The 24,930-nt window shown below is 38.7% G+C and overlaps 1 protein-coding gene across 2 annotated transcripts in view; it reads left to right on the top strand.

Moving 5' to 3' along the window:
- Window positions 1-3,520: 3,520 nt before the first annotated feature.
- PAXIP1 (PAX interacting protein 1) overlaps window positions 3,521-24,930 on the top strand; it is a 44,922-nt gene continuing 23,512 nt past the window's right edge. The window contains exons 1-5 of one of the 2 annotated variants that reach the window (XR_010387533.1): window positions 3,521-4,014; window positions 9,692-9,826; window positions 11,792-11,835; window positions 16,968-17,031; window positions 18,015-18,128. Coding sequence is in view for 1 of the 2 variants with exons in the window: in XM_064505743.1 (XP_064361813.1) it covers window positions 3,928-4,014; window positions 9,692-9,826; window positions 11,792-11,835; window positions 16,968-17,031; window positions 18,015-18,128 (444 nt within the window). In the remaining variant the exon portion in view is untranslated. The remainder of the gene's footprint in view (window positions 4,015-9,691; window positions 9,827-11,791; window positions 11,836-16,967; window positions 17,032-18,014; window positions 18,129-24,930) is intronic. The other variant, XM_064505743.1, reaches the window with a different exon arrangement.

Genomic DNA, 24,930 nt, shown 5'->3' with positions numbered 1-24,930 from the left:
GCTGTAAATTAGCTTTCCAAAAGTCTGTTAAGCCAGAGAAGCTAATGTGTGAAATTTTTTTTTAAAAAAAGAAAGTTCTGACAGGGCTTTAAATAGTTTTTTTTTTAATATATGTCATATTATGTCTACTTCTATTTAACCATTAAGCAAAAATGTGCTGTCTCCTACAGCACATTAAAGTTGGCATGAATATTCTGAAACTGGTAGCATGATTCTGCCCCTCAGAAAAAAAGAGCAGTTTTCATTGACTTTTATGGGAAGAACTTACTTTGCTACTTTAGAAAGGAGAAATTCAAATTAGTGATATAGAAGATTAGAAAGCTGATTCTTTAGAAAAAAATAATAGAACCTGTACCCTCTTATGCTTTAAGTTTGACGGCATTCAAAGATTTATTATAAGCATAAAAGTCAATTGACACTGCAAAATACCATGCCAAGATGTATGCTGCTACACTAGTCAAAAGCTGTGAGCCCAGTTTGAAATATTAATGCTAAGTATTGCTTTGTAATGAACTTCAGTGGAAGCAGCAAATACATACATCATTATCTATCATTTTAGAGGGAAAACCTTTTATTTCCATTTTTTATAACTTGATGACAAAATTTTCCTCATTCTGAATATGCTGGGTGTTTTTTGAAATATACCAATTGTTATTCAGAAAGAGTCAGAAGTAGAAAAAATATATATTACATTTTGGGAGAAATCTGTTTACTGCATGACAGTGTTCTGTTTTAAAATTTGTTTTCTTTTGAGGCTGAAGTTATAAAACAGATTTCTTTTTGCAAAGCTGTTTTAGTGAATTCTTAATTTTTCTGTTTACATTGCATTATACTTCCATACTGTAGACGGAATTAAACCTCATTCTTGGATTTTTATCGTAATTGGTCAAAAAGTACAATTCTGGTTAAGATTGGCACCTTACTAACAAGTATCTTTTTTTCTGAAAACTGCTTCTGCAATGGATTTCAATGATTTAAATGTGCAGTGCTCTGACCTTGCATAGCTAACGTGATATTTTGTAGAGTACTGTCAAATTGATGGGATTTTAAGTACCAAATTTAACTCATATTCTTCTGATTTGAGTAGCTGACTAAACAGAAGATCAAAGCCCAACCTGATGCCTCAATAACACAATTTGAGCATTGAGAAAGGGCATTATTATTAAAAATCATGTTCAAAGTGCTAGTTGTTTGCCCTATGCTTCTTTGTCAGTATAAACATAGTGACTGATTTGAAATATTTGTAATCTTTGTGTTGTGCAAAGAACTAAAAATAATGTGCATATGGTAAGCCCAAGGGATAGAAAGGCTAGGGGAAATGTTTACAGCAGCAAAGAAAATAGACTGAAGAGATGAATCAAGAGGACATATAGTTTTGTTTTTTTAGTGTGGAGTGGGAATATGCAATGACATATGAAATGAGATATAAGGAAAGTACTCATGGGAGGAGGGACAATTTAGCAATCGCATTTGAGAAAGAAGATGAAGACAAGTAATGAATGATACCATGAAGAGAAAAGAATAGATAGAAGAAAAATTGGACCAGAGAACAGAAACCTGAGAGACACTGATATTTATGAAAGAAAAGAAGTGAGAACAACCAGTGCTGGAAAATACGGGTGATTACAGAGACACTGTAATCCAAAAGGAAAGAAATAGTAAGCAATAGCGTTAATGATATCCAGGTAGTTCAAGAAGAATAAGGAAAATATTTTACGTTAGGTAGGTGAAGATTTGGGTCAAAGTAGTTCTAATTTAGTGGGAAGATGCCAAAATGGATCAAAAATGGAGTTGAAGAGAGTGGAAATTATGTAACAAGAAAGCAGAGGCCGGACTTGGGAGGCCTGGACGGCGGCTATAGAGGAAGGTTAGGTTCAGAGAAGTGTTTTTCAAAGACAGTCCAGGAACATACTTGGGGTAGAAGAAAATGATCTAAACAAGGGTGAGTCATGAGGACAGAAGGTGAGATAAGAATGTGAATAACTGGATGAAGGGGATAAACTGAGGTTCAAAAGCAGATGGTTATTTCTAGGTTTTTTCTGTACTGACTATGAAAGAGAATGTCATGTAAGAGTTTAATGGCTTTTTACCTCAGTTTTCACAAAAAAAAGTAGGAGATAATCAAGAGGCTAATACAGTAAAGCCTACAACCAAGAGGTGAGATCTCTTTCAGGAACAGAAAAGAACAGGTTAAACAGATATTGATAGGTCAGGTATTTCCTAGATAGCTGGAACAGAAAAAATGCAATGTCTTCATTGAAAAAGGAAGAAAAGGAGGTCAGGAACTTGTATACTATCAACTTTACTTCATTTCCGAGAAAAATATTGCATAAATAATAAACTATTTGCAAACAGATGATTAGCTTCCACCAGGTATTTTTCAAGAACAAAGGTTCAATAAATCTAATTTTCTCCTGGGGAACTGTAACAGGCCGTGTAGGTAGGAGTCAAAAAATAGATGTCCTATATTTTTATTTCAGCCTTTTGATGCCATCTCCATAACATTGCTCTGAAGCATGGCAGGGAAAGATTGTCCACGTAAGACTAATATGAGGGGTCCAAACTCCTTCGGAAAGCACAGTGAGAGCAGGGCAGGATTTACCTGACAATACACAGATGTTTAAAATACATCAGCGAATCAGGGTCTAAAAGTGCTTATTTTTTTCTCTTGACTGTAAAGAGAATTTAAGGTGATTATTTCAGTTTTCTGAGCAGTTTTCTGGAGTTAAGTAAGATTAATCCCCCTCTGGGTTTCAGTGGTTTACTGTATCATTGTAGAAGTTGTTTTGGGTAGGCTTTTAAGGGAAAATGTCTGATTTTGGTAGTAGTCAATAGTTTCATTAATGAGTTGGTGCTGGAATACATAGTATGCCTGTTAAACTTACACAGGGCTCCCAGCTGGGAGGAGTAACAATATTTTAGGACAGGACTGAATTTTGAAAGGTTCTTGACACACTGAAGAAATGGTTTGAAAACACACAGTGTGCAGACTGTAATAATATGTGTACAGCGCGTGCAGTATATTGTCACAGCTCGCAGTGCGTTAGTCAGTAGCCGTTGCTTGGTTTCCCCCGAAGAACAGAGATGAAAGCCGGGTATCATGAGGAAGATGGGAGTTACACAAGCACTCTTCGCTGTCAGCAGGGTTTTGGAAACCCTCCAGTTGCGGTGTGGCCCTCCGAGCCACGCTAGGCCTAGCACAGGGACCGCGAAGCTGTGCTGCCGGGCGCCAGGCAGGCGTCGCCAGCGGGGAAGGAGTTTGAGGCTGCCGTTTAACGGCGGGAGCTAGCCGCCCCCGGGTCTGCGCGCCGCCGGTTCCCGCCCGAGCGCTGTGAGGGCCGCGAGGGGCTGGGGGGGGGGAGGGGGGGAGCGGCGGGGCGGTGCGGAGGGCGGGTAACGGTCCCCAGGGGCGCTGGGGGCGGGGCCTGCGCTGGGGGCGGGGCCCGAGGGCGGAGCGCTCCTTTCTCCCCTTCCCCCCTCCCTCGCCTGTTTGCTAATGGGCGGGTCCGGGAATCCCCGCTGCCCGCCTCTGTCGTGCGGGGCGAGTCCATTGCGTTCCGTGCGGGGGGAGCTGCGGACCCGGATGCTGTCTCCTGGTCCGGTTCGGAAAGCGGAGGAGGAGCGGAGATAGCGTCCGTGGGAGAAGAGAAGGGGTAGTCCTGCCGCAGCCGGGGTGTCTGATCGGGCGGGGGGAGCCGCTTTGTCCGGGCGGCTCTCCCCTCCCCCCTCCGCCCCCCCTGCGTCCCGGCGGGGGATGGTGTGTCCCGCAGCGCGCGCCTTGCTCGCGCGGTTCGGCGGCTCGGCAGGGGGAGGGGACGGGAGACCCGGGTTTCGGCGGCTCTCCACAGTGAGCGCGGGGGATATTGGGGAGGGGGCGAAGGGGGGGGCGCGCGCGCGGCGGTGCGGGCGGCGGCCTCGGCCGGGACCATGTCGGCGGACGAGGAGGAGCTGAAAGTCCCCGAGGAGATGTTCAAAGATGTCAAGTTCTTCGCGGTGGGAGACATCGACCCCAAGGTACCGGGTCACCCTCTCCCCCACTCCGTCCCCCCCCCCGGGGGGGGCAGCGTGGGCTCTTCCAGCTCCTCTCCCCCCCCCGCCCTTCCCCCCCACAGCACTTCCCCGCGCGGACTCGAGGCTCGCGTGTCGCCATCGCGCGCGCCGCGCTCTGCCGCGGGAGGGGCGGGGGCCGAGCGCGCGCGCTCTCCCTCCCGCCGCCCCTCGCGACCGAGGGGGCAGTAACGGCCAGTAACGGCCGTGCCCGCGGCCAGCGCGCCGCGAACCGCCATGGGAGCCAGCGGCCCCGGCGCGCAGGCCCCGTAGCAGCCTGAGCGGAGGAGGGGCGGGCGAAGGGACTTCCTGTCGGAGACGGGGCCGCGGCTCTGCCTGCCGCTCCTCGGCCCCGGGCCTGGCCCGCCCGCGGGGCGCGGGGTGCGGGGCCCTCGGCGGCCCCCGCCCGCCGCAGCTGGGGCGGAGGCGGGCAGCGTCCCGCCGTGCCAGCGCCGGGCCCCGCGCCCCTGCCTGTGCCCGGTTCGGGGCGGGGACGGGGACGGGGACAGGGACAGGCCGTCTCTCCCGCCCGGCCCGGCGCTGGAGTGGCCGGGGGAGGCTCCACTGACAAGGGCTTCGCTGAATCTTCCCTCCCCGCAAGCAGGCGCCTGCCCGCTCGGTCCCTCCCCCACTCCATGTGTCCCCCAGGAGCACAGTGCGGGACCCCCGTGGATCCCGTGCGTGTCCCTGGACCTTTCAGACCCGCTGGGTGGACAGAGGTGCTGATGTGGTCGGGACAGGATCTCCACGTCTTCCCTGCCTCGTGCTCCCCTGATGCGGGGACGCAAGGGGCAGAAGGTGCTGTCAAATGACCTTCTAGCCCTACGGCCTAGGGTGATAGCCTGGGGGTCAGGGCTGGCCTGTCCTAACACCCAGCCGTGTTGGATGAAGGTGCCAACAAAGTTTTGTCAGCGTGTCCAATCAGACAAGTGTGTGAAGTGTACTGTGTCTAGCTTTAGGACAGCAACTTCATTGCAACAACAGATTCCTATGTATTTGATACTGAAATTTAAGTCTTGGCTTCTTTGGTAGTTGCTGTAATCTATCTACCCTTTGTTTGGTATCAGGTTCCTTTAATCTCGTCTTTGTTTTCGCTTATGGGCCTTTAAGCAAACTCAGGACATAGACATTGACCTATTTAGGTGATTTTTGTACATTCACATTAATAGGATTATATGCTAAAAGAAACATAGGCCTGTAATGTAGCTGAAGAGCAGAAAAAAACCCCAAAGTCTTTAGGCATTAACTAATTGAAAATGTATTAAAGCTTGAATAACACTTTGTATTTTTAAGAAGTTATAGCAGCAATATTATTATGTGTATGAAGATAAGTGCAAAAAGCGATAGGACTGTCTTCTACATTTATCATATGAATAGTGTCCTGAAAGGCATGTAGTTAGTTTTGTGTTGACATAGCAAGACGATCAGCAGTATTCCCCCAGAGTGAGTAAACAATCATTCTCTTTTGCTAGTTTTCTTTTCTTATGATAAATTTTATCTTGCTTAGCAGTTAACTTCATTGTTGTCAAGCTTTGATGTGTTCTAAATTAGGTACACTCAATTCTCCTGTGTTAGTGGATGGCTTTTCTGCATTGTAGATAGACAACCAAGGTGGCTCAGGCAGAGTTCGTAAGCTTAGGTGTAGCACTACACAAAAGCGGCTGCCACTGCTTCAGGTCATGCTGGAAGCCGTTTAGCCACTTTCTTTCTGTGCGTAATGCCCAAATTGAAAAGTCCTGTGGATCTGAGTTGTTTCTGCGAGCAGCCTGCTGGTCAGTTTAAACACTCTTCTCTCCTGTGCTCTGGATACTGAAATGGCTTGCCGCTTTGGCCCAGGGTTATACGGATGTCAGGACTCCTCAGCACTGGTGCCTGAGCTCATGAGCCCTTGGGAACATCAGGCGTCGGGGAGCGCAGGTTGTGGCTCTGTGTGAATCCTGTCTGGATTTGGTTGCAGTGGAGCTGAATCGAAGCTGGGAAGAAGTGGGTTTTACTGAACTTCCACACGGGAACTTTGTCCTGCTTTTCACAAGTGCCCTCTGTGGTACCCTGGGAGAAAAAAATGAGTAAGAAGGCTATTTACCTGTTGTGTTTTTAACCAGGACAGAAAGGAGAAAATCTAAATTAAACTCTACATATAGATTTTTAAAAAGTACTTTCTATAGTGAAATATTTATCCATTAGTATTATAAAAATTACAAATATTTTCAAAATTATTTGCTTATTTACATACAAATAGATGTTAGTTTACTCTCAAAAAGAAGTTTCCTGTTTCATCTTTTGGGGATGAGCATACTCTGATCAGCTTAAATTTCCAAATGTTTTCATTGAAGACTGGATATCCTAATAAATATTAAAACAGGCCTGGCACAAATGAGGATTCTAATGAAAACAATCCAATAATAATAAGAAAATATAATCTATTCAGGTGAATAGCTACATGCCTACTACCTATTAAAATATTCGCAGCATAAGCTAGAAGGGAAACAAAAGTTTGGAATTGTGCCTAGCTGTTCTCTGGCAAGTGACAGAGAATTAAGCTTCTGGCTCTCAAATTTGAATCCATTCCACTGGGATGTGCACTTGCCTGTTCACACCTCACTGGAGGTGATGGCTAGATGTCATCTTTTTTTCCCCCCTTTTTTTTCTTTTTAATAAATGCTTTCTGTGCTTTCCTGACAGATGTAAACTCCAATCATCGTGCTTAGATAACACTACTAAAAATAGACAAAGAGAGTAAAATAGTCAGAGAGAGTAAAATAATACTGTGCAACAAGAAATTTGAGCAGGAGATTTGGTTTCTGGATAGTCTCTTGTTTTATTATTATTTTAATTTTTGATGCCCATTGTCCTATTTCACTTCTTAGTTTTGAAATCCTGTTGTTTCTTCTGCTGCGAATTTTAGTAGGAAAGAACAAAGATGCAATTTATATGCCTCAAAATGAAGTGCCATTGACGTTTACGTGGATTTAAGCTAGCATCTAAAGTACAGGATTTCTACAATGACCATATTAGGGCTTGCCAGTATTTTTTATTTTTTTTCCCTAGTTACAGGTGTATGGTTAATACTAGTATAGGTGAAGTTCTTTAATTGTGCCAATATAACTTTTCAATGTAGCTACTGTACTTAAACCAAAGAAATCGCATGTTCTGAGAGGAATTTTGACACTGACATAAGCTACACTAGGAAAATACTTTTTCATACCACTATAAGTAGCCATATTAAATTATTATCTATTGTTTTTAAATATCCTACTGATACTAATATAACTGTTTGCATAAGCAATCTCTTTAACACAACACCGATTTGATGCAGAGATTTCATATTCCTTGTTTATTAGGTGTAACTTTTTCCTCACTCTGTCTATTGGATATGAATGCCCAGTTTTCATTAAATTCTCTCCTCTTTTTAGTCTTTCCATGAATATACAATTGAGTGGAGCTTGTAACTCAGGGAGAGCTATATGGGGCAAGGAACTTGTGTGTCAGGGCTGTTTTTAAATATCTACAGTTTTCAGGAGTGCTTTATTTTGATTTAATTTTTCCCACTGAAATTACACCGTCCTGTGTTATCTTGCAGTTGGCTGGATTTCATGCAGGAAGGTATCCCATGACATAGGAGATTGCCACACAGTCAGGAACAGAAGAGAATTTTTTCATTCCATACACCAATGTGGACAGCAAGCTTGTGATGAACTCGCTTAGTTATTTTAAAGTAGTTCTCTTCTAATTTTGTAGTAGCACATACTCATGCACTATAGAAAAAAGTTGGTAAATTTTTTTTATTAAGTTGCACATTCAAGAACTTGAGTCAGAAAATGCCAAAATTGTCTCCTCATTGAATGGAAATTTTCTCATCCTTATTTTTGTGATCAGCATAGGTGCTAAATAATAGCCTGACACTACATTTTGAAAGACTATCTTTTTCAGGGCCTTCTCTGTCCTGTTTAGTGTACTGTGTAGTTGGTAATTGCTTAATGACTAGTTACTTAGTATTTTGTTTGATCTAATGGTGCCTTGCTCCCTGCTGTTTACATTTGTGGGAAGAGAGAGTGTCCTGTTATGAAGGGATTGTGCCTAAGAGGTTTTGACGGATGGATACCTGTCCCTAGCAGGATTTTGGAGAATGAACATCATACCAGTTCAGCTTTGTAAAATCATTATGAAGTTAAACTCTACTCATTTCATCATCCGTAAAAAGGAGACAGTAATCTTAATTAGCATTTTCAACACTTGAACTCTAGATCTTATTCTTCTTAAAATATCTCTCCTCTGTTCCCAGTTACTTTTATTCACATGAAAGTGAATCCCATACTTTGGGGTTGTGAGAATGGCTGGCTTCACCACTTAGACCTCTGCAATTGAGCTGAGTGAATGCTGAAGTTTTAAATTAGAACTTTCTGTATTGGCCTTGCACAAACAGGAATGGAAAGTGCTTTGCACTGCTGGAGTTTACGTTTTCAGGCCAATGGAGTGAGAAGTTTCTACTTTAGTGCATTGAGGTAGTACCCTAAGGGGGCACACGTCCTTCTACCCATTTTTCTTTCTGCTTTCTCTAGACCAGTCTTAATTCTCCCTCATTTCATTTCCCAGTACGTCATCTCTTTGTCAGAAATCTCCCCTTCTCTCTCATGACAGTACTCACATTTTTTTTCTTTTGCTTGCAAATCCTTCTAGCATCAGTCTTTCTTTTTTGATGGTTGGCTATCAATTCAGTACTGTGGCTTCCGTAGCTACAGATTCAGTTTCTTTACCTTTCTTTTTCTCTGCTCTTGGTATGACTTAAGTTTCTTGTTTAGGTATACTTCTTCCCCTGCTGTTTGTTTGTTTATTTATTTTTTTGTCCTCCCAAGATTCAGATCAGTGGTTTTTTTTTTTTGTTTTTTTTTTGTTTTTTTTTTTTAATATTGTGCTGGTGTGCTGCATTTGGAAGCACAGGCCTCATTGTTTTGGAACAGTTAGGCCTCTTCAAACTTATTCATATGTTCTGTGGGTTGATATATATTGATTGGATATAGAAGTATTGGAACCAAATGTGTTTTGTGAGGATTGAATTCTATTTTAGCTGTTAAATGTGAACATATACCAAGATTATGTGAGTGATTTTTTTTTTTTTTTTTGCCTTTCTAAGTAAGGAACTGGCCTAATTTGGAAGAGCTCCTATGAAGACTGTATTGTACAGTCCTGATGCACAGACTACCTTTTTTTAAACTTCAAGCTCTTCTTTTAAACAGTATTCAAAGGCCTCAGAAGCTAACATCAGCAAAAACAAGTGCAAAGGAGAAGGGATTTCCTGGTCTTTTTGAGGGGGGAAAAAATTGAATTTTTTTGAGGAAAATTTGTTTTTGAAAAATTTTGACTCTTTTCAGATTTCTGCCCCAGCCTGTATTATTTTGGAAAGTAAAACTTCATCTTGAATGATTAAAATATGGCAGAGTTGTAAACCCTTGAAAGTAAGGTTTTAAATGGTATGTATTTGGCAACTTCAGTAATGTTTAATACTGCCAGCGACTCTTCAGTAAGAAAACCAACAAAGTTATACTCAGTCCTCTAATGTATTAGTATGTTCTTGCTTTAGTGTTTTCATCAAATCAAAGGTAATTAAAACAAATGTTGACTTTCCTCACTGTTCTCTTGGTTTTAGGTAATTCAGCTTCTGAAAGCTGGGAAAGCAAAGGAAGTTTCTTACAATGCACTGGCTTCACATATTATTTCAGAAGATGGGGACAATCCAGAGGTTGGAGAATCTCGTGAAGTCTTTGATCTCCCTGTGGTAAAGGTGAATGACTTCTCTATGATATTGTCTACTGACAAAGATTATAATAGAAAACATTCATGTTTTGCTAATGCCCAAATGAAATGTATCTTTGGAAGTCTTCTGTGTTGTCTTCACAAACTTTTATCCTGGGTGATAGACTTCTATCACAACTGTGTTCTTTTCTTTCTCTTATTGTTCCTGGCATATTAGGGTTTTTTTTCAGATTCCTCCTTCAGTCATCTGTGGGATGGTACCCTAACTGTTTCTGCCAGGAAAGTTCTTAGAGCTTCTGGCAATGGAAAACCTCACTTTCTACAGAAGTAGTGGACTACTCATGGTTTTTTAACACATGTACTTGGCAAGGTGCAAGAAGATTGAGTGATTCTGCATATGTGTACTATGTTAATTAAAAAAAACAAAACAGAAAGTTAGTAAATTTTTTCTCTTATTTTTTTCAAGTCTTGTGACTTTTTTATTTTTATTTTTTTTGTGGTAACTCACCCTGAACTTCTGGTATTTTGTTACTATCTTAGACCATTGGATTAGTTTTCCTCCTGAAAGCTTTCAAGCTCCATGCTTGAAAATGTGAACTTGCCAGCTCTGCACATCATGAAAGTGATTAGAAAAAATCTTTATTATTTCACTGCCAATACTTTGGGGCACATGATTTTGGACCTTTTTTCCATATGGTTGCAGATGACAGTACTGAATTTTGGTGGCCTATATCGTAGGAGTTTACCTGACAGTGTATAAGTATGAATCAATAAAATACCAAAAAAAAAAAAAGGTGCTTACCTAGAGACCTTATGGATATAGTAAATGCACTGCTTAATTAAGAGTTTGGTTTCTTTTTAATATTTTCCTTATTCTGAAATGTTTTCTGGTATAATTTTAACCTTATAAAGTGGATCATTGCCATTCTTATGTGAAGGAAAGGCATCGGTGTCCTAACAGTGATTTTTTTTGCTTTCTAATGAGATTTACTTGAATGATTTAATTTTTTTCCTAAGTACTGCTAATTAAACCTTCTTTAATTTCTCAAACAAAAGAGCAGGACTATCATTAATGTCACTTAGTTTGACCAGAAAACATCACAGCATGATCTTGAATCAAGAAGATTAGGCTAACTGTTAAAGGAACTGAAGTCAGAGGCAAAAGTAGCTTTAATATACGGAGAAAAGGAGAAATAAGGAAGGGAAAAACTTAATGGAGGAGAACTTTCCCAATTTATTGCAGGGAATCAGGGAGGAAAAATTTCCCAGTTTATTGCAGGGAATGAGGAGTTATCAAATGTATATGTTTGATTTTTGTATACCTTTTTTCTAAGTGAGAGAGAATAGCAAGAATCGGGATACCAGAAAAAGTCGCAGTAACTATGTTTATGTTTTGTTTTTAGAGGAAAAATCATCTCATACTGAATGCAATGCTGCTTTTTCTCCCTTCTTGCTCATATGCTATCTCAAGACTGCAGCCTTCATCTCTTGCATTCTCTTCTACCTACCTTTCTCCATTTGATTACTTCTGCCCCAGAATACTTTGAGTTAGGGGTCATCACCACAGTGCTTGGCAGCCAGCTTTGCTGTGTGTTTAGAAACTGATTTTTATGCCTCTGTGTAGGGTTATGGTTCCTGACTCCTTAGAAGTGGATGTAAAGTGGAATATGTTTTTCAGAATAGGGAGAGCTGAAGAAGGGGAAAGGATGAATAAATACTATAAATGGTATTCCAGGCAAAATGGAAGGACAAGGGAAAGGGGTTTTGTTCCCACATTGCTGTGTGACCTTTAAGAAGTCTTAAGAGAACTTTTGCAAATAAATCAGAACAGTTTTTTATAAAGGTCAAAGTATGTTATCTGTAAAACACTTTGATTTTCTAAGCTGGGAGACGTATATTACAACTAGCTTTAATATAAACTTGGAAGGTAATTTGTATTTCACACATGCAGACCAAATTTTTTAACTTCCTGTGCTTTTTTCTTTTTCTCCAGCCTTCCTGGGTGATCTTGTCTGTTCGCTGTGGAGCTCTTCTGCCGTATCCTTTAAGTTGTTCAAATTTGAATGTATTTATTGAAAACATGTTAAAATGAATAATGTTGAGTGATTAAAGTATGTTGCAAGTGTACATAGGTCAAATTTTTAAAATGACAGGATGTGTTTTGCCTGCCATGGTTTCAGTGTGCCTGGAGCTTCTTTGTCTTACTTTACTTATGTTGTCCCTCTGGCTATTTTGGATATGCACTAGGCACTTGCAAGAAAAGAGTTGCTAAATGAGCTGAAACATTTTAGTTGGAAGTTGATATCAGCTGTGAGGATCCAGGAAAACTGCTGGAATGCAGAAGAGGGGCAAGTGTGGATTTGGAACGGAAGGGCCTATTCAACTGCCTTTACTAGAAGCAGAATTAAGACAGTGATAAACACATAACTCTATCCACGCTCTGTATTATAAATAACACTTTATTAATAGATAACAGTAGTATTACGGTTGTTGGAATAGTCTGTCCTTGCCCTTGTTAAACCCTTGTTATTCTCACTTGGCTAGATTTATCTTTTTTAACTTGTTTGGAGAACATTCTTGCATATGGATGTTGTACTTCTTCTTCTCATCTGTTATTACTGTTTCATCTTTATATATGTCTCCAACAATTTTTCTCTGGATCACAGGAGTGATAATAATGGTTGTCATTATAGAGAGAAATTCATGCATCTTTTTCTCATCACTCTTCTGATAAAGATTCTATATATAGAAAAGCTGGAGCAGAGCAATACACTTCAGGACAGATAACCAGCACATGATTCTAATGAACAGTGCCAAGAGTAGGGGTGAAAGCTCTCAGGCACAGGATCTCATTTCAGAAGGTTAGCAGAAGAAGGTGGCTATGTTAGAAAACAAGAGGTGGTAGAAGCAAAAAACAAGTTGTTCTTATTAGGAATTTAGGGCTTAATGTGCTTCAGTGATTCAAAATTCCTGTATTATATCTAGTATTTCAAGGTGTATGCCTTTGGATCTTGCTGCGTGTTGACTGTTTTGCAAATACACTATATATTTTCTACTTCCCCAAGAGAATTCAGCTCAAGGAGTGAACTGTAGAAAGAGAAAGCATAGAATCCGTCAGCTAAAGCGAAATTATACATTGGGATCTTAGCAGCTCTTCTGATTGTGATAATTAACATGACAGATAGGATTTCACCAGCTAGCATGAAAAACTTTCCTAAATCAGGGATATTCTTCTGACCTAAGCAGAATAAAATTTTCCATGAGTGAATTGGCTTCTAAATGGGAAAGAAGCATTGAACATTACATGGTAAAAACGAGTTAAGAAAGCTACTCCTATATTCAAAATAATTATTGTGAAGTGGTCTAGGCTGGTGACTCTTGTGTTTTGCATCTGTGTTTATCAGCCTTTCAGCATCAGAATGGGAGTGTAAAACTGTATATGTCACACTTGTGTATGCCCTACCCCTGTTCCTTAGGACTCGTTCAAAGAGGAATAGAATAGGAGCATTGCTGGAATAGGCTACAGTTTCAAGCTTAAAAAAACTGTCATTGCGCTTTAGTGTTCCAGTGTTCCACTTCCCAATAGTGAAACTATGCTATTAGAAAACTGGTTTTTCTTCTGAAACCAGGTGGTTTTAAAAGGATGCTTGAAGTGTTGACATTACATACCCAGAAGAGAAATCAGCAGTTAAAACTTCTGGGTAATGCAGTCCATAATTTAATTGGCATAGTAAATGCATGAATGTAGCCCTGAATGACTGTTGCTCAGGAAGACTTTATTGTGGGTATATAAGAATGTCCAAATGAAAAGACCAAATCTCAATAGTATAATATTCTTGGGTTGCGTAGAAGAAGGAAGTTTTGTACACCTATCTGCAGTAAATGTGTTCTTGGACTTGACTTTTTTCTAGCCCTTTGTGTTCATAGAACTTGGTGGTTTTTGATTTAATTCTGAGCCTTACAGTGGTCACTAAAATGTGTTAAGTCTTAACTATGTTCTTTTTCAGTCTTTCTGTGGCTTCTAATGCAGTGGCATCCTGCCTTTCATTAGGACTTTATATACTACCATAATGAAAATAATAGACAACAGTTAATAGGAATGACTTGCCTCTCCAGTTTGGGTTTTGAGGGCTTTTTTCAGGCAGAGGTTTGAGATACCATGTTCTAGTCTTGTGCTTTTTTTTTTTAATTTGGAGATACAGTATTCAAAATTGTCATTGAATTTGCTGAGGAAACAAGTCCTAGAAACATCCTTTATCAGTTAAATACACAGATCCAGCCCGAAGAGCCTCAAGAATTTTATGCTCAAGTAGCAATTCTGAGACACATTTGATGGGCATTTGGCTATCGGTGAAAAGGTGAAATTTAATATAGAAAGGTTTAATACATTATAAAAGCATAATAATTTTGCCTGTTCCTTAGAAATACATTTTAACATTCCATTGTGAAAGTTTTTTTCACCAGTGGGAGTTTCAGAAAGCAGAACATTCCCCTGTGCTCCAGTAGCTGATATCAGACAAAACCTGACTAACTTATAGTGAAGGGGAAGTAACAGAAAAATGGATCTGAAAACAGCCTTCCTGAAAGAAAAGGAAATACATTTCCTTTTTTCCTGTTTCCTGTTTTAAAACTTGGATTGAAATACCATGAAGGGGACTGGTGATTTCTTTCTTATTTTTCTTAATAGCAGCAAAAAGCAAGAGGGAGGCAGGTTTATTTTTCGTTGCTCTTGTGCAGATGAAAGGTCAGAGCACTTTCGCACCTGCATTTTTGTGGCTGGGGAAAGCAAAAAAAAAAAACAAAAAAACCAAAAAAACCCAGAGCTTTGTTGCATTCCCTCCTTTTTGTTTTCCAACCCCCTTTGAAACATTATTGTTGTGCTGCTTGTAACTGTTTTAGGAGGGTCTATTTCACTCCTGTTGTTTAGAGAGTGCAAGCTGCAATGAAACTGATGAACCTCTTCGAAGTGACATACTAAGCTGCTGCTACTTTATGTGCTAGGAACAGATGCTAAGGCAGAGAGTAGACTACCATACACTTTTAAACAATCCAGTACTGAACCTCTGCCTTTGATGTGATACTGAGCAACACAATGAAATTTAGGATATTCATTGGACTTGGGCTTCTCGGAGTATTGTGGATAATGGCAGTAATTATTCGTAAGTTCAGATGTGCTCTGGATTTTGTTGTCAACTTGCTGCTTCCTGTGTGTTGTCTTCTTGCAGGTCTCAAAATTTAAGTATTGCTGGTGCAACTGTCAACTTCATAACAACACAAGGGAAATAATTCTGTTTAATAACAAAAATCACAATATGTGCTTGTGCTGTAATAGGATGCATACCTATTTCCTATTTTTATAGTGTTTTTTTCCAACAAGGCTTACGTTTTTCTTAAACACAAAATCACATGAAAGGAGATCAGGGAGTGACGGAGATTTCATAGTCTCCCCAAGCACCTTCTTACAGTGCCTCACTATCGTATTGCTAGAATTTAACCTCAATTCCATGCTGTAGTTTAACCTTGTTTTGATTCATCTGAGATACTCCAAACAGGAAGAACAAGTTAATTCTCTTTTCATTTGGAGTGGTCTTTATGGATTTGAAGACTTGTCTCCTCTTAACTTCTAAAACCCATCAGTTCTGGTTCTTTCAGTTTCATCTCATAAGTCATATTTACTAGGTCTGTAAAAAATTCTCATTGTTCTTTTCAGATACTCTTTAGTTTATACAAGTCTTTCATCTGAAAACAAATATGCTTTGCAATCAGAGATCTTGTTGAGTGTTGAAAATATGATGGAAAACTTCATGTGAGTTTCAGGCTATGTTTCTGTTTTTACATCCTAGTGTGATGTCTTCTCAGTCTGTGATTCTTAGTAGCTTCTAGCTTTTTTTTCTTCCATATCTGTTGGCTAGCCAACTTCCTATCCTGTGCTACACCTTGGTAGGAATAAATTAACTGCAGAAGAATTGATGCTTGCTTATAGTGACCTGTCTACTACTGTGCAGATAATCTCACTAATATTTCAGGTTTGGTTGATTTCATGGTATATAAACCTGTCCCTAGGTATGTTCATTGTTCGGTGTCTTTTATGGATGTAATAAGCATGCTGCATCTTTGTTTGGCTCACTAACAAAAATAACTTTGTTATTTTAAATAAATAAAAGTATTGAATTCCACTTAAATCATCCTTTTGTGACATGCAATTGATGACGTGTACTATTTGCCCTTTTTTGTGCAATTTTTCAACAAACTTTATATACTTGTTGCATTTACAACACATTTTGTTTATTATTCTTGACAAATTCATATTGGCTGTGCTCATCTACTGATTTTATTTTGACTGGTTTAACTTGAATATGTCTTTGCATATTTTTCCGGAAGCATAAGTTAAGCTTAGTGAGTGAAATTCCCTGATTTACACTTTTCCGTACTAGAGAGAGGGAATGTTTTTCTACTCTTCCAGTCTTTGAGAAATTGTGAAGGGCAGGTAAGGTTCCAAAAGATGGTTTCAACCAGAAACTCTACCATTTGGTTACAAAACTTAGTTATTTTGGAAACTACTTATTACACTCTAACCTGTTTTCTTGTTTTGGACTGTGTTTTTATTTCTTATTGATTTTTAAATGAGATCATCCACCAGATTGCAGTCTTTTTTTAACGAGCGTGCAGAGAAGGCACTCTGACTTTCTCAGAGTCATCTGTTACTAGCTTTTTTTTAGGAGAAAAAAACTCTTTCTTTTTTATTTTATAGAATTTCTTTTGCACCATATTCTTTCTATCTTGTCTGTTGCTGACTGTAGCAAAAATTTCTTCTACTTCAGATTCTCTTGAAGAAGAGCTCCTGATAATGGCTTGACTTCCTATAAGCTTAACTTTCTGTGTTCAGTGACCTGGGATAGACTGAGGGAGATGTTTCGAAGAGGCAGCTTTATAATGTTACCAAAATCAGTCATAATGTTAGAGGCATCCTGGTCCAGTTTGCACCTCAGCTTTTTTTCTGAAACATGCAACTTGAACTGGAAACAAAGCACGTGCTTTTAAAGTTTTTACATGGTTGAATACTTGATGATATCTGAGAAGTACTTTGCATACTATTGAATTTCTTTCTAGTGTCCCTCACGAAACTTCCATTTAAAACATTTTGTATCCTTGACACCTGATTTTTCCAGGGTAAACGGCTTTTCTCCAGAATCCTGTCAGATCTTTTTTGGAGTCACTGCTTGTCTCTCTCAGGTGAGAAGTTTGCCATATTTCAGTATACTCCAGTGTAAAATATGTGTGTGATCCTTAGAGAAAACAAAGGAGAGGTATCAGGTTTTTTGTTGCACTCTACCTTTTTTTTTTCCGTGTATGATAGATGTGTTATCATCTCAGTAGTGTTTGACTACAACTGAGAACGTAAGCATTTCATACAGTGATTCAGTAACTTATCTTGCATTCAGCAGTATGGTGATTCTAAAATGAAGAGCACACTGCTGTAGGAAACCTTTGCTACTATTCTTTTATCTATGCATTAACACAGAGTATTTGGTAAATGTTTTATAACTAAAAATGAACTGAAATCCTAACCAGGGTGCCAATGAGTGAAATAAGTATAATTGTAGACCTTCAGTGGCTTGTGCTTATACCCAGCTGTATAGATCTGTGAGTAGTAGCCTGTTGAGAATTAGTTGCAGTGTGTATTTGCAGCCAGGGTCAGGATCTAGGTACTAATGGAGTATATGTGCTTTAGATTTAAAAAATTTTTTTTCCCTGTAATACCATCGCTAACTCTGAATATTAATAGCTTAGGTATGCGTGGCATTCTTGGCAGAGGAGGAACATAAATTGTTAGAAATAACAAACATTTCTTGTGTTTACATAGGCTGTTAATGTGGTCTACTTGTTAAAATTCTGTTTAATGGATCAATAACTTGTTTGCTTGATCACTAACTTATTTCTCTTGTGGAAGGTGATACATTAGTGTTCAGTTTTACAGAAGTGAAGCGTGTTTTCTTTCTCTTTGTGTAGGTTAAAAATGTTTCTTGAATGCTGTTTCCTGTTGCATCTCTGTCACCCTTTTTTCCCCTTAACTTTCATGCTAATTTGGTATTTAAAAGTAATAAGTAGTACGTTAGCCAGACTTGTAAATGATACAATATGAATCGTACTAGAAATCTTTGAGCAAAAGGCAGCTGGTTGCATTGAACTAAAAGGCTTATTTAACTTCCCCTTAGGTTTCATCTGAAGACCGAAGTACGCTGTGGGCTTTGATTACTTTTTATGGAGGGAATTGCCAGCTGAGCCTCAATAATAAGTGTACTCATTTGATTGTGCCTGAGCCAAAGGGGGTAAGAGTTTATTACATGTACAAATCTTCCTGCTGTAGCTCTCATTTGCTTTTGAATAATCAAAAATTTTCCCTCTCCCTGAAGTTAAGATTCTCTAAATTGTTTGTTGGTCTTAGCAGTCAGAATCAACAGAATTATGCATTGCAGTTAATCAAGTCATATTTATTTTCTGCATGGCTTTGAGCCTGATTAGCTCAAAAGGTGCTCAGTTCCATATCTATATCTCTGGTTGAATAAAGTATTTGATTCTTTATTCTGTTTTTCTTACCCCAATTAGTGATATATCATGATCATTAGTGACTGTGATTTGTAAATATATAGATAGCATCAGTGAAGAAAAATGAAGGACATGGAACTGACAAATAATGTAAACTGCCCTTAGATATTTTGAGGGAGAAAGGAATAAGGAGAGTGGAAGTAAGAATATGTTAAAAAAAAAAAGAAAAAAAAAGAATTTTAAAATCCCTCAAATCCTTCCTCTTGAAGAGAGATGGGAGGATAAACAGTACACAGCATTCCTGTACCACTTCTGGTTGTCAAAATAGTCCCATGTAGGGACTCCCATGTAGGGACTCCCATGTAGGGACTCCCATGTAGGGACTCCCATGTAGGGACTCCCATGTAGGGACTCCCATGTAGGGACTCCCATGTAGGAAGTCAAATGTTACTGTCTTTATGCAAATGATGAAACTGGATTGGAAAGATTAGGTAACTTGCTAAAGGCAGCACTGAGCCCAACAGAGTAGTCACCCGTACTATAATGCTACTGAAACTCTGGTTATAATTTCACCATATGGTTCCTGAAGCATTCAGGTAATCATCTTCCTAAAGAAGAAGTACTTTTGTAGTGTGTTTGTTTAAAGGCTGAAAATACTTTAAGCAAATCCAAGCTCACTTAACAAACACTTGGTTGGATGCTTCTAGTTAGCATAGTGGATGGAGAAAGGTTTTTGCTTTTGTTTTCTGTGTTTTATTCTTTGTCCTTTAATAACACGAGCACATTGCCATCACCTCTTTTTTAATTCAAATCAGTAGGAGGAGTCATATTATTAAACACATGATCGGCTGCTTGTATGTGAGTAACTGTAAGATCAAGTCCTATGTTATCTCCTTATATAAGTCTGTAAAACTCTGTCAAGTTTCTAATGGTACTTCATACAAACACAGTTTATTATTGTCCCACTAATGACCCTGTAAATATTTCTAAACTAATGTAGCCTATATAATGTTAGAATAGAGAAAAACATATGACTAGTGGGATAACAATAAACTTCTGTATGCAGTACCTAGGAAACTTTGCTTTAGAATTAAATATGGTCTGGCACTGGGAAAAGAGAAAGTTGTATATAGAGCAGGGTCATGTGAAATACTTGCTTTTTCTTCCCTGTTGCATTATAAGGATTTTTGTTTGTTTGTTTTAGTATGTGGGTAGACAATGATAGCTAGAGCATATTTAGATGGATTTTAGAAGTCTTGAAATGATCATGTAGTCTGTGTAAAGTTTAAAAAAAAAATTAATGAAGTCAGACTTAAAACATATTTAATAGCTAGTGGGTAGTACCATATTAAAGGAACAATGTTAGGTCTTTAATAGAATTTTATTTTAGACTATGCAAAGCTTTTAAGCTTTTGCTAAGCTTTTCACAAAGCTTTTGTTAAGCTTTTCACATATTTACAATATTTGATTCGTTAATTTTAGAGACATCTGGACAGCTTGTAACTATTATCTATCTAATAGGAAGTTCATTTGGTGTGTGCATAGATAATAGATGATGTAGCTTCTCTTAGTTAAAATAGGAATTGCCATAATGGCCAAATTAAAGATTACCTAGGCTAATATTTTGTCTTTAAAGATGACCAGAATAACAAATACTTAGGGTACATACAAGAATCCAAGCCTGTATAAGGTGATCTTTCTTCTTTGGAAAAGCCAGGAGGGTATGTCAGATACCATTTTAGTTGTCTCCTCAGGCCCAACAAAATGTAATACTTGGACATAATACATTACTAAATAAAACTGAGTTTTTATAGGCAATGGTATATGTTTGAAGAAGTGTTGCTGTAAATCATAAGCTTTTTAGGCTGTTGTCTTGAACTTTCCACCTATTTATAGAATGTAAAAAAAAATTAGCATTTCATATTTGTAGGACTAAATAAATGTCTTACTTAATTTACATAATCATTGAATGGGGAGAAATTTATAGAACAATTACTTAAAATAGTCCTTCTGCTCTGTCATACTACTACAAGGGAATCTGCAGCAATTTGTAATGAGAACAGTTTTGACACTGGTAAAATCTTAAATGATTGCTTTGACTAGACATGTGATGATAAAACAAGATTCTTAATAGTTCTCACAGTGAAGAGAGAATGGAAACTCATATCTGCAAATAAACTTGGTTCCATCTGTAATCTCCTTTTTGTATATGAATGACAGTTTCATTGTAGGAAATAACTCTGGAGAATCATTAAATGAAATTAATTTCCTCTGAATGTGCTGGTTGTTAATTTATATTGTCTGACATACAAAGAAAATCCCAGTTCAATAACTTTTAAATATTAGATCTTGAAATTAGTTTGAAATCTTTCATTAAAAGTTTTTTTTCACTGTTTAGATATTTTTGAGGGGTTTCCATAAAAGAGAATGTTTTGCCTGAACAGTAACACTGGTCCTGTGTGTGTGTTTCTTTTTAGTTAGAAAAGGAAACAGGGAAGTTTTACTTGTTGTACATGTTGTCAAATAATAAAAGGATAAGAAAGGAGGGAGAGAAAAAACATTCTACTTTGCCATCCTCATAACGTCTCACTGAAATGGGAGTACATAATATTTGGACAGAAACGTAACTGTTTCAAGTTAAGGGCAGTCTTGCAGTTTGCAACTTCTGAGTATGTGTATGGGGCATGTGGTGTTTGACCAGTTGCTGATTTCTATTCCTGCTGAAATTCATTCTCTCAAATGATCAGCTTTTAAATATTTGTCGCTACTGAATTATGAAATTCTGAGTTACCTTAACTGCTTTCTCATGTTGTTTTTACTTTTTATTGGAGTAAAAACAAGTATAAATTGTATTTAGGCCCACTTTAATGTCCATATACTCTCAAGACATAGTAGAATGGTCATGGTGTAAATAAAATCTTCTATGTCTTAATATTTGCTAGCTGCTGGAGTTCTGACAGCTTTTTCAGATTCAAATTTCTTTTTTCTTTTTTCTTTTTTTAAGGCTTTGAGTGAGTTTTATAAGAATTTGGACAGTGGTATTTTTTTGCAAGTGAAGACTTCAGCCTCCTGAGCTGTGCCTTTTGAGGCCATCATTTTGTAAATGTGGAGGTTGTTATTTAAAGCTGTTGAAACCAGTGGTATAGCATAGTCATTTATTTGTCCTGTTTGTTCTGGGAGAGACCACTTTGTGTGACTGGATTCCATCTAGTCTGCTTATATTTAGTGTAGATGTAACAGCAAAAGCAGCTTTCGGGAAAAAAAGATAGAAACTGGTCCTCAAATCTGCCATCCCTTTTGGTATTCTGACTTTCTCACGGAAGGTCTGTATGTATTTATTTTACATGTTGGTTTGAGTTTTGTGTTTTTGGTAAGGGGGGTTGGTCGTTTTTTGGAGAAATATGTTTTAAATTGAAGTGATAAGGGAAAAAAAGACTTCTAAGGGGATTTGGAATATAGGGAAATTGATGGCGGAAGCAAATATGTAGGTATTGTTTTGATTCACCATGCCATGTGGAGTAAATGGATTAATTAATGATAGATCATGCAGAATATTTCCCAGTAAAGCTCTTGAAGCTTTATAGTGGAAAGTTGTGAATTAACTGGCTTCTAGACGGTCTGGCAAAACTTCTCCCAGTAAGCTCTTAACTTCAGATATTCTGGGAATGATTCCGGAATTAACTTCGAAGAAACAATCTGTCTTGCAGGTTCTTCTTTTGTCATAGTTACCTGTACCCTCAGTTTTTGTAAGGAGTTAGTGACATAAAATACTCCCTCAGTGTGTGTATGTATATGCATACACTGTATGTGTGTGTATAAATGTATATAATATACATATGTATACTGTATGCGTTCATACACACACACAGACACACACACTTGCTTACCAGTAAGTGCAGATCATCTTTTAAGCATGCTACTGATCTAAATAATTTCATCTCTGTTCTTTCGACTTTAAAGTCACACTTAAGTCAACAAACTTACAAATTTAGATGAACAAAAAGTAAAATGAGTATAGTCAGAACTTATGCCAAATTCCATTTGGGTTTTGGGGTGGGTTTTCGATTTTTTTTTAATTTTTTTTTTTAGACATTGTTTTATCTCGGGAGAATCTGGGGAGCTGTCTGTCTGTCTTCTTTTTTTGTTTCTTTTTGTTTCCTTGAGACTCTCTCTACCTAGCACACTAGCTAGTATAGTGTGTTGACTCTACTGGTAGAGGAGAATAGGTATCAATCCTCATCTGGGTCTCCTGCAATACTGCATAGAACTCAGTAAGTCAAGACTCTTCCAATCTGATAAATAAATATTTTTGGCCTGAAGATATGTTTGTGCAGTTTCAGCTACTTCCTTGTTACTTTCCAGGAAAGTAGACTTCATCTGGAAGCTGCAGTGCGACAGCTGGCCTTCATATACTTGTAGTACAACCATCTCTTGCCAGTTCGTGCCTCTTCACATATCTAGGATTCGCTTTTTTGACAAGCCGTAGATAGTCAAGCAAGCTGCAGTCCTTGGTCATGGACAGAGTAGTTTCTATTTGTGGAAGGTCTTCGATGGCAGCGGGCCGCAGGCTGTACAAGGCCTCTATGTCCCACATGAGTAAGGTGGCAATAACATCTACTTTGTTGTGATGCTTAGTGATACTTGTCTTCATTCAGTAAAGTGATTGAGGAAAAGGAACGAGCTGTGAAAGCAGTAGCAAAAAGGTGGATGTGTCACTTTTGCCTAGTATTATTGGATGTGAAGAGGTGAGGCATTCATCTGGCTGTATTATGCAGACTAAAAGGTTTTTACTTTCTGATCAGGATGTGTCCCAGGCAGTTGTCTGACTCTCTTTTCTCTCAAGGTCAGAAAGTGAAATTTAAAAAAAACTTACAGAAACAAATTTCCAGAAGTCTGCTTCTGAAAATGGAGCTAGTAGGCACTTGGGATGCACACGTAAGCCTTACCTTTATTCACGTTAACCACATACTGAGCAAATAAGTGCTTGGTGCCTATAACCAGAGCTAACTGGACCCAGCTTAGATTTAGTATTATCATACAAATTTGTCTGCTAATTCGGTCCCTGAGAATCTTGCTCAGAGAGGGGTTTAGCTGTACTTCAAGGGGTAGGTCTAAAACTCTGCTTTTCTCAGCTCTAGTCAAGCAGCTCTTCAAGTCTGTAAATACTTCTGTTGGTCTCTGAACAGTCTTCATTCCCAGTAGGTATAACATATGAGAGTCCTTAACTTAAGGCTTCCACTGAGTGTAATTCCTTTCGTGGAGGTACCAGGAAGGGTTTGGGGGCAGTTTAGGGTCTAGGAATAATCATGAGATATTTCATACTTACTAACAACTAACTCTTCAGTGTAGTCGAAGTGCATTGCCACTGGTTCTCCTGGGAGATTATATCACAGCCTGTTAGAGTTCATTGTGAGGAAATGTCTTTTGTGGTTCAATCTAACAACGTTCCCCTTAATTTCATCCAATTACTTCTAATTAGAAGGCTCTCTTCTCTGTGTCTTATAAACTAACTCAAAATCATAACTATGCTACTAATAGTTTGAGGAGGCTTTTTTTGAAAGCTCTTGAATGGAAAAATAATTCTCTCTATCTAGTGGATCTATGTGTTTACTTTGGTATGATTAGTCTGAATTTAGTCTAATCTTGTTTGAACTTTCTCTGGAAGAAGTCTCTTTCCCCATGAAGGCTCATCCTTCGTTTTAGAAGTGCTGTTTTATTGTTTTTACAATCAATTTAGAACCGTTGGGGAGTGAAGTGAAACAATTAATAGCAGCATTAAGTCTGAATACCGCAGTTTCCTTATGAGTACAGCAGTCCTGCTGATCTGAACAGTTTTATTGGCCATGAGCACTAGGATGCCTGTCTTAACTCAATGGTAGGAAGTTGTGGTGCAGTTTAAAACTTTGTTGTGGATATGTCTAAGCACTTTATCACACATACAGATTTACCCATGTTTGTTGGTTTGCTGTGTTTTTTAAAAATACCAGTCTGCTTTTACATAAAAGCAATCTTTAAAGATAACACTGATACTTAGTGATCTTGTTAATGAGATGTCTCAAACTTACCAGAAACTATAGCCTTGAAATACTGAAGTTCATTGTACAAAAATACATGCAGGTTTAAGTAGTCAGAAAGTGAAGAACAAAGTAGGACTGTGTGTTAAATGTCCCGTATAGTTCACTTCAGGGACCGTGCAGCAGCATGTAACTGATTTTTAAACTTGCATTTGTTTTCAAGTCCCCCAAAACAATAGATTGCTGACTTCTATTCCAAGTGATGCCCAGCATTTATGTTGGTGAGGTCACGATTTCTACTGCACTCTGCTGGAACATGGAACCAGCCTGCCAAAGGTCAGGTTTTAAAACACAGGTTTATGTTTAAGTGTTTATCTCTTTTCTTTTTTGGGGGTAATCAAAATAATGAAGAGCTAATAAGATATAACACCTCATTCGTAGCTTTTTATTTTTCATATGAAAAGATCTTTTGAGCTGTCCGTATGCTCCAGCTCACTGTTCCCGATATAAACGACATGGTGACACAAGCATCATTTGAAATGGAAGCCAGCAATCTGATTTAATTGTCAAG

The sequence above is a fragment of the Dromaius novaehollandiae genome, chromosome 2, assembly GCF_036370855.1.
Source record: "Dromaius novaehollandiae isolate bDroNov1 chromosome 2, bDroNov1.hap1, whole genome shotgun sequence".
Taxonomy (NCBI): domain Eukaryota; kingdom Metazoa; phylum Chordata; class Aves; order Casuariiformes; family Dromaiidae; genus Dromaius; species Dromaius novaehollandiae.
This window is presented reverse-complemented; position numbering and strand designations above follow the sequence as displayed.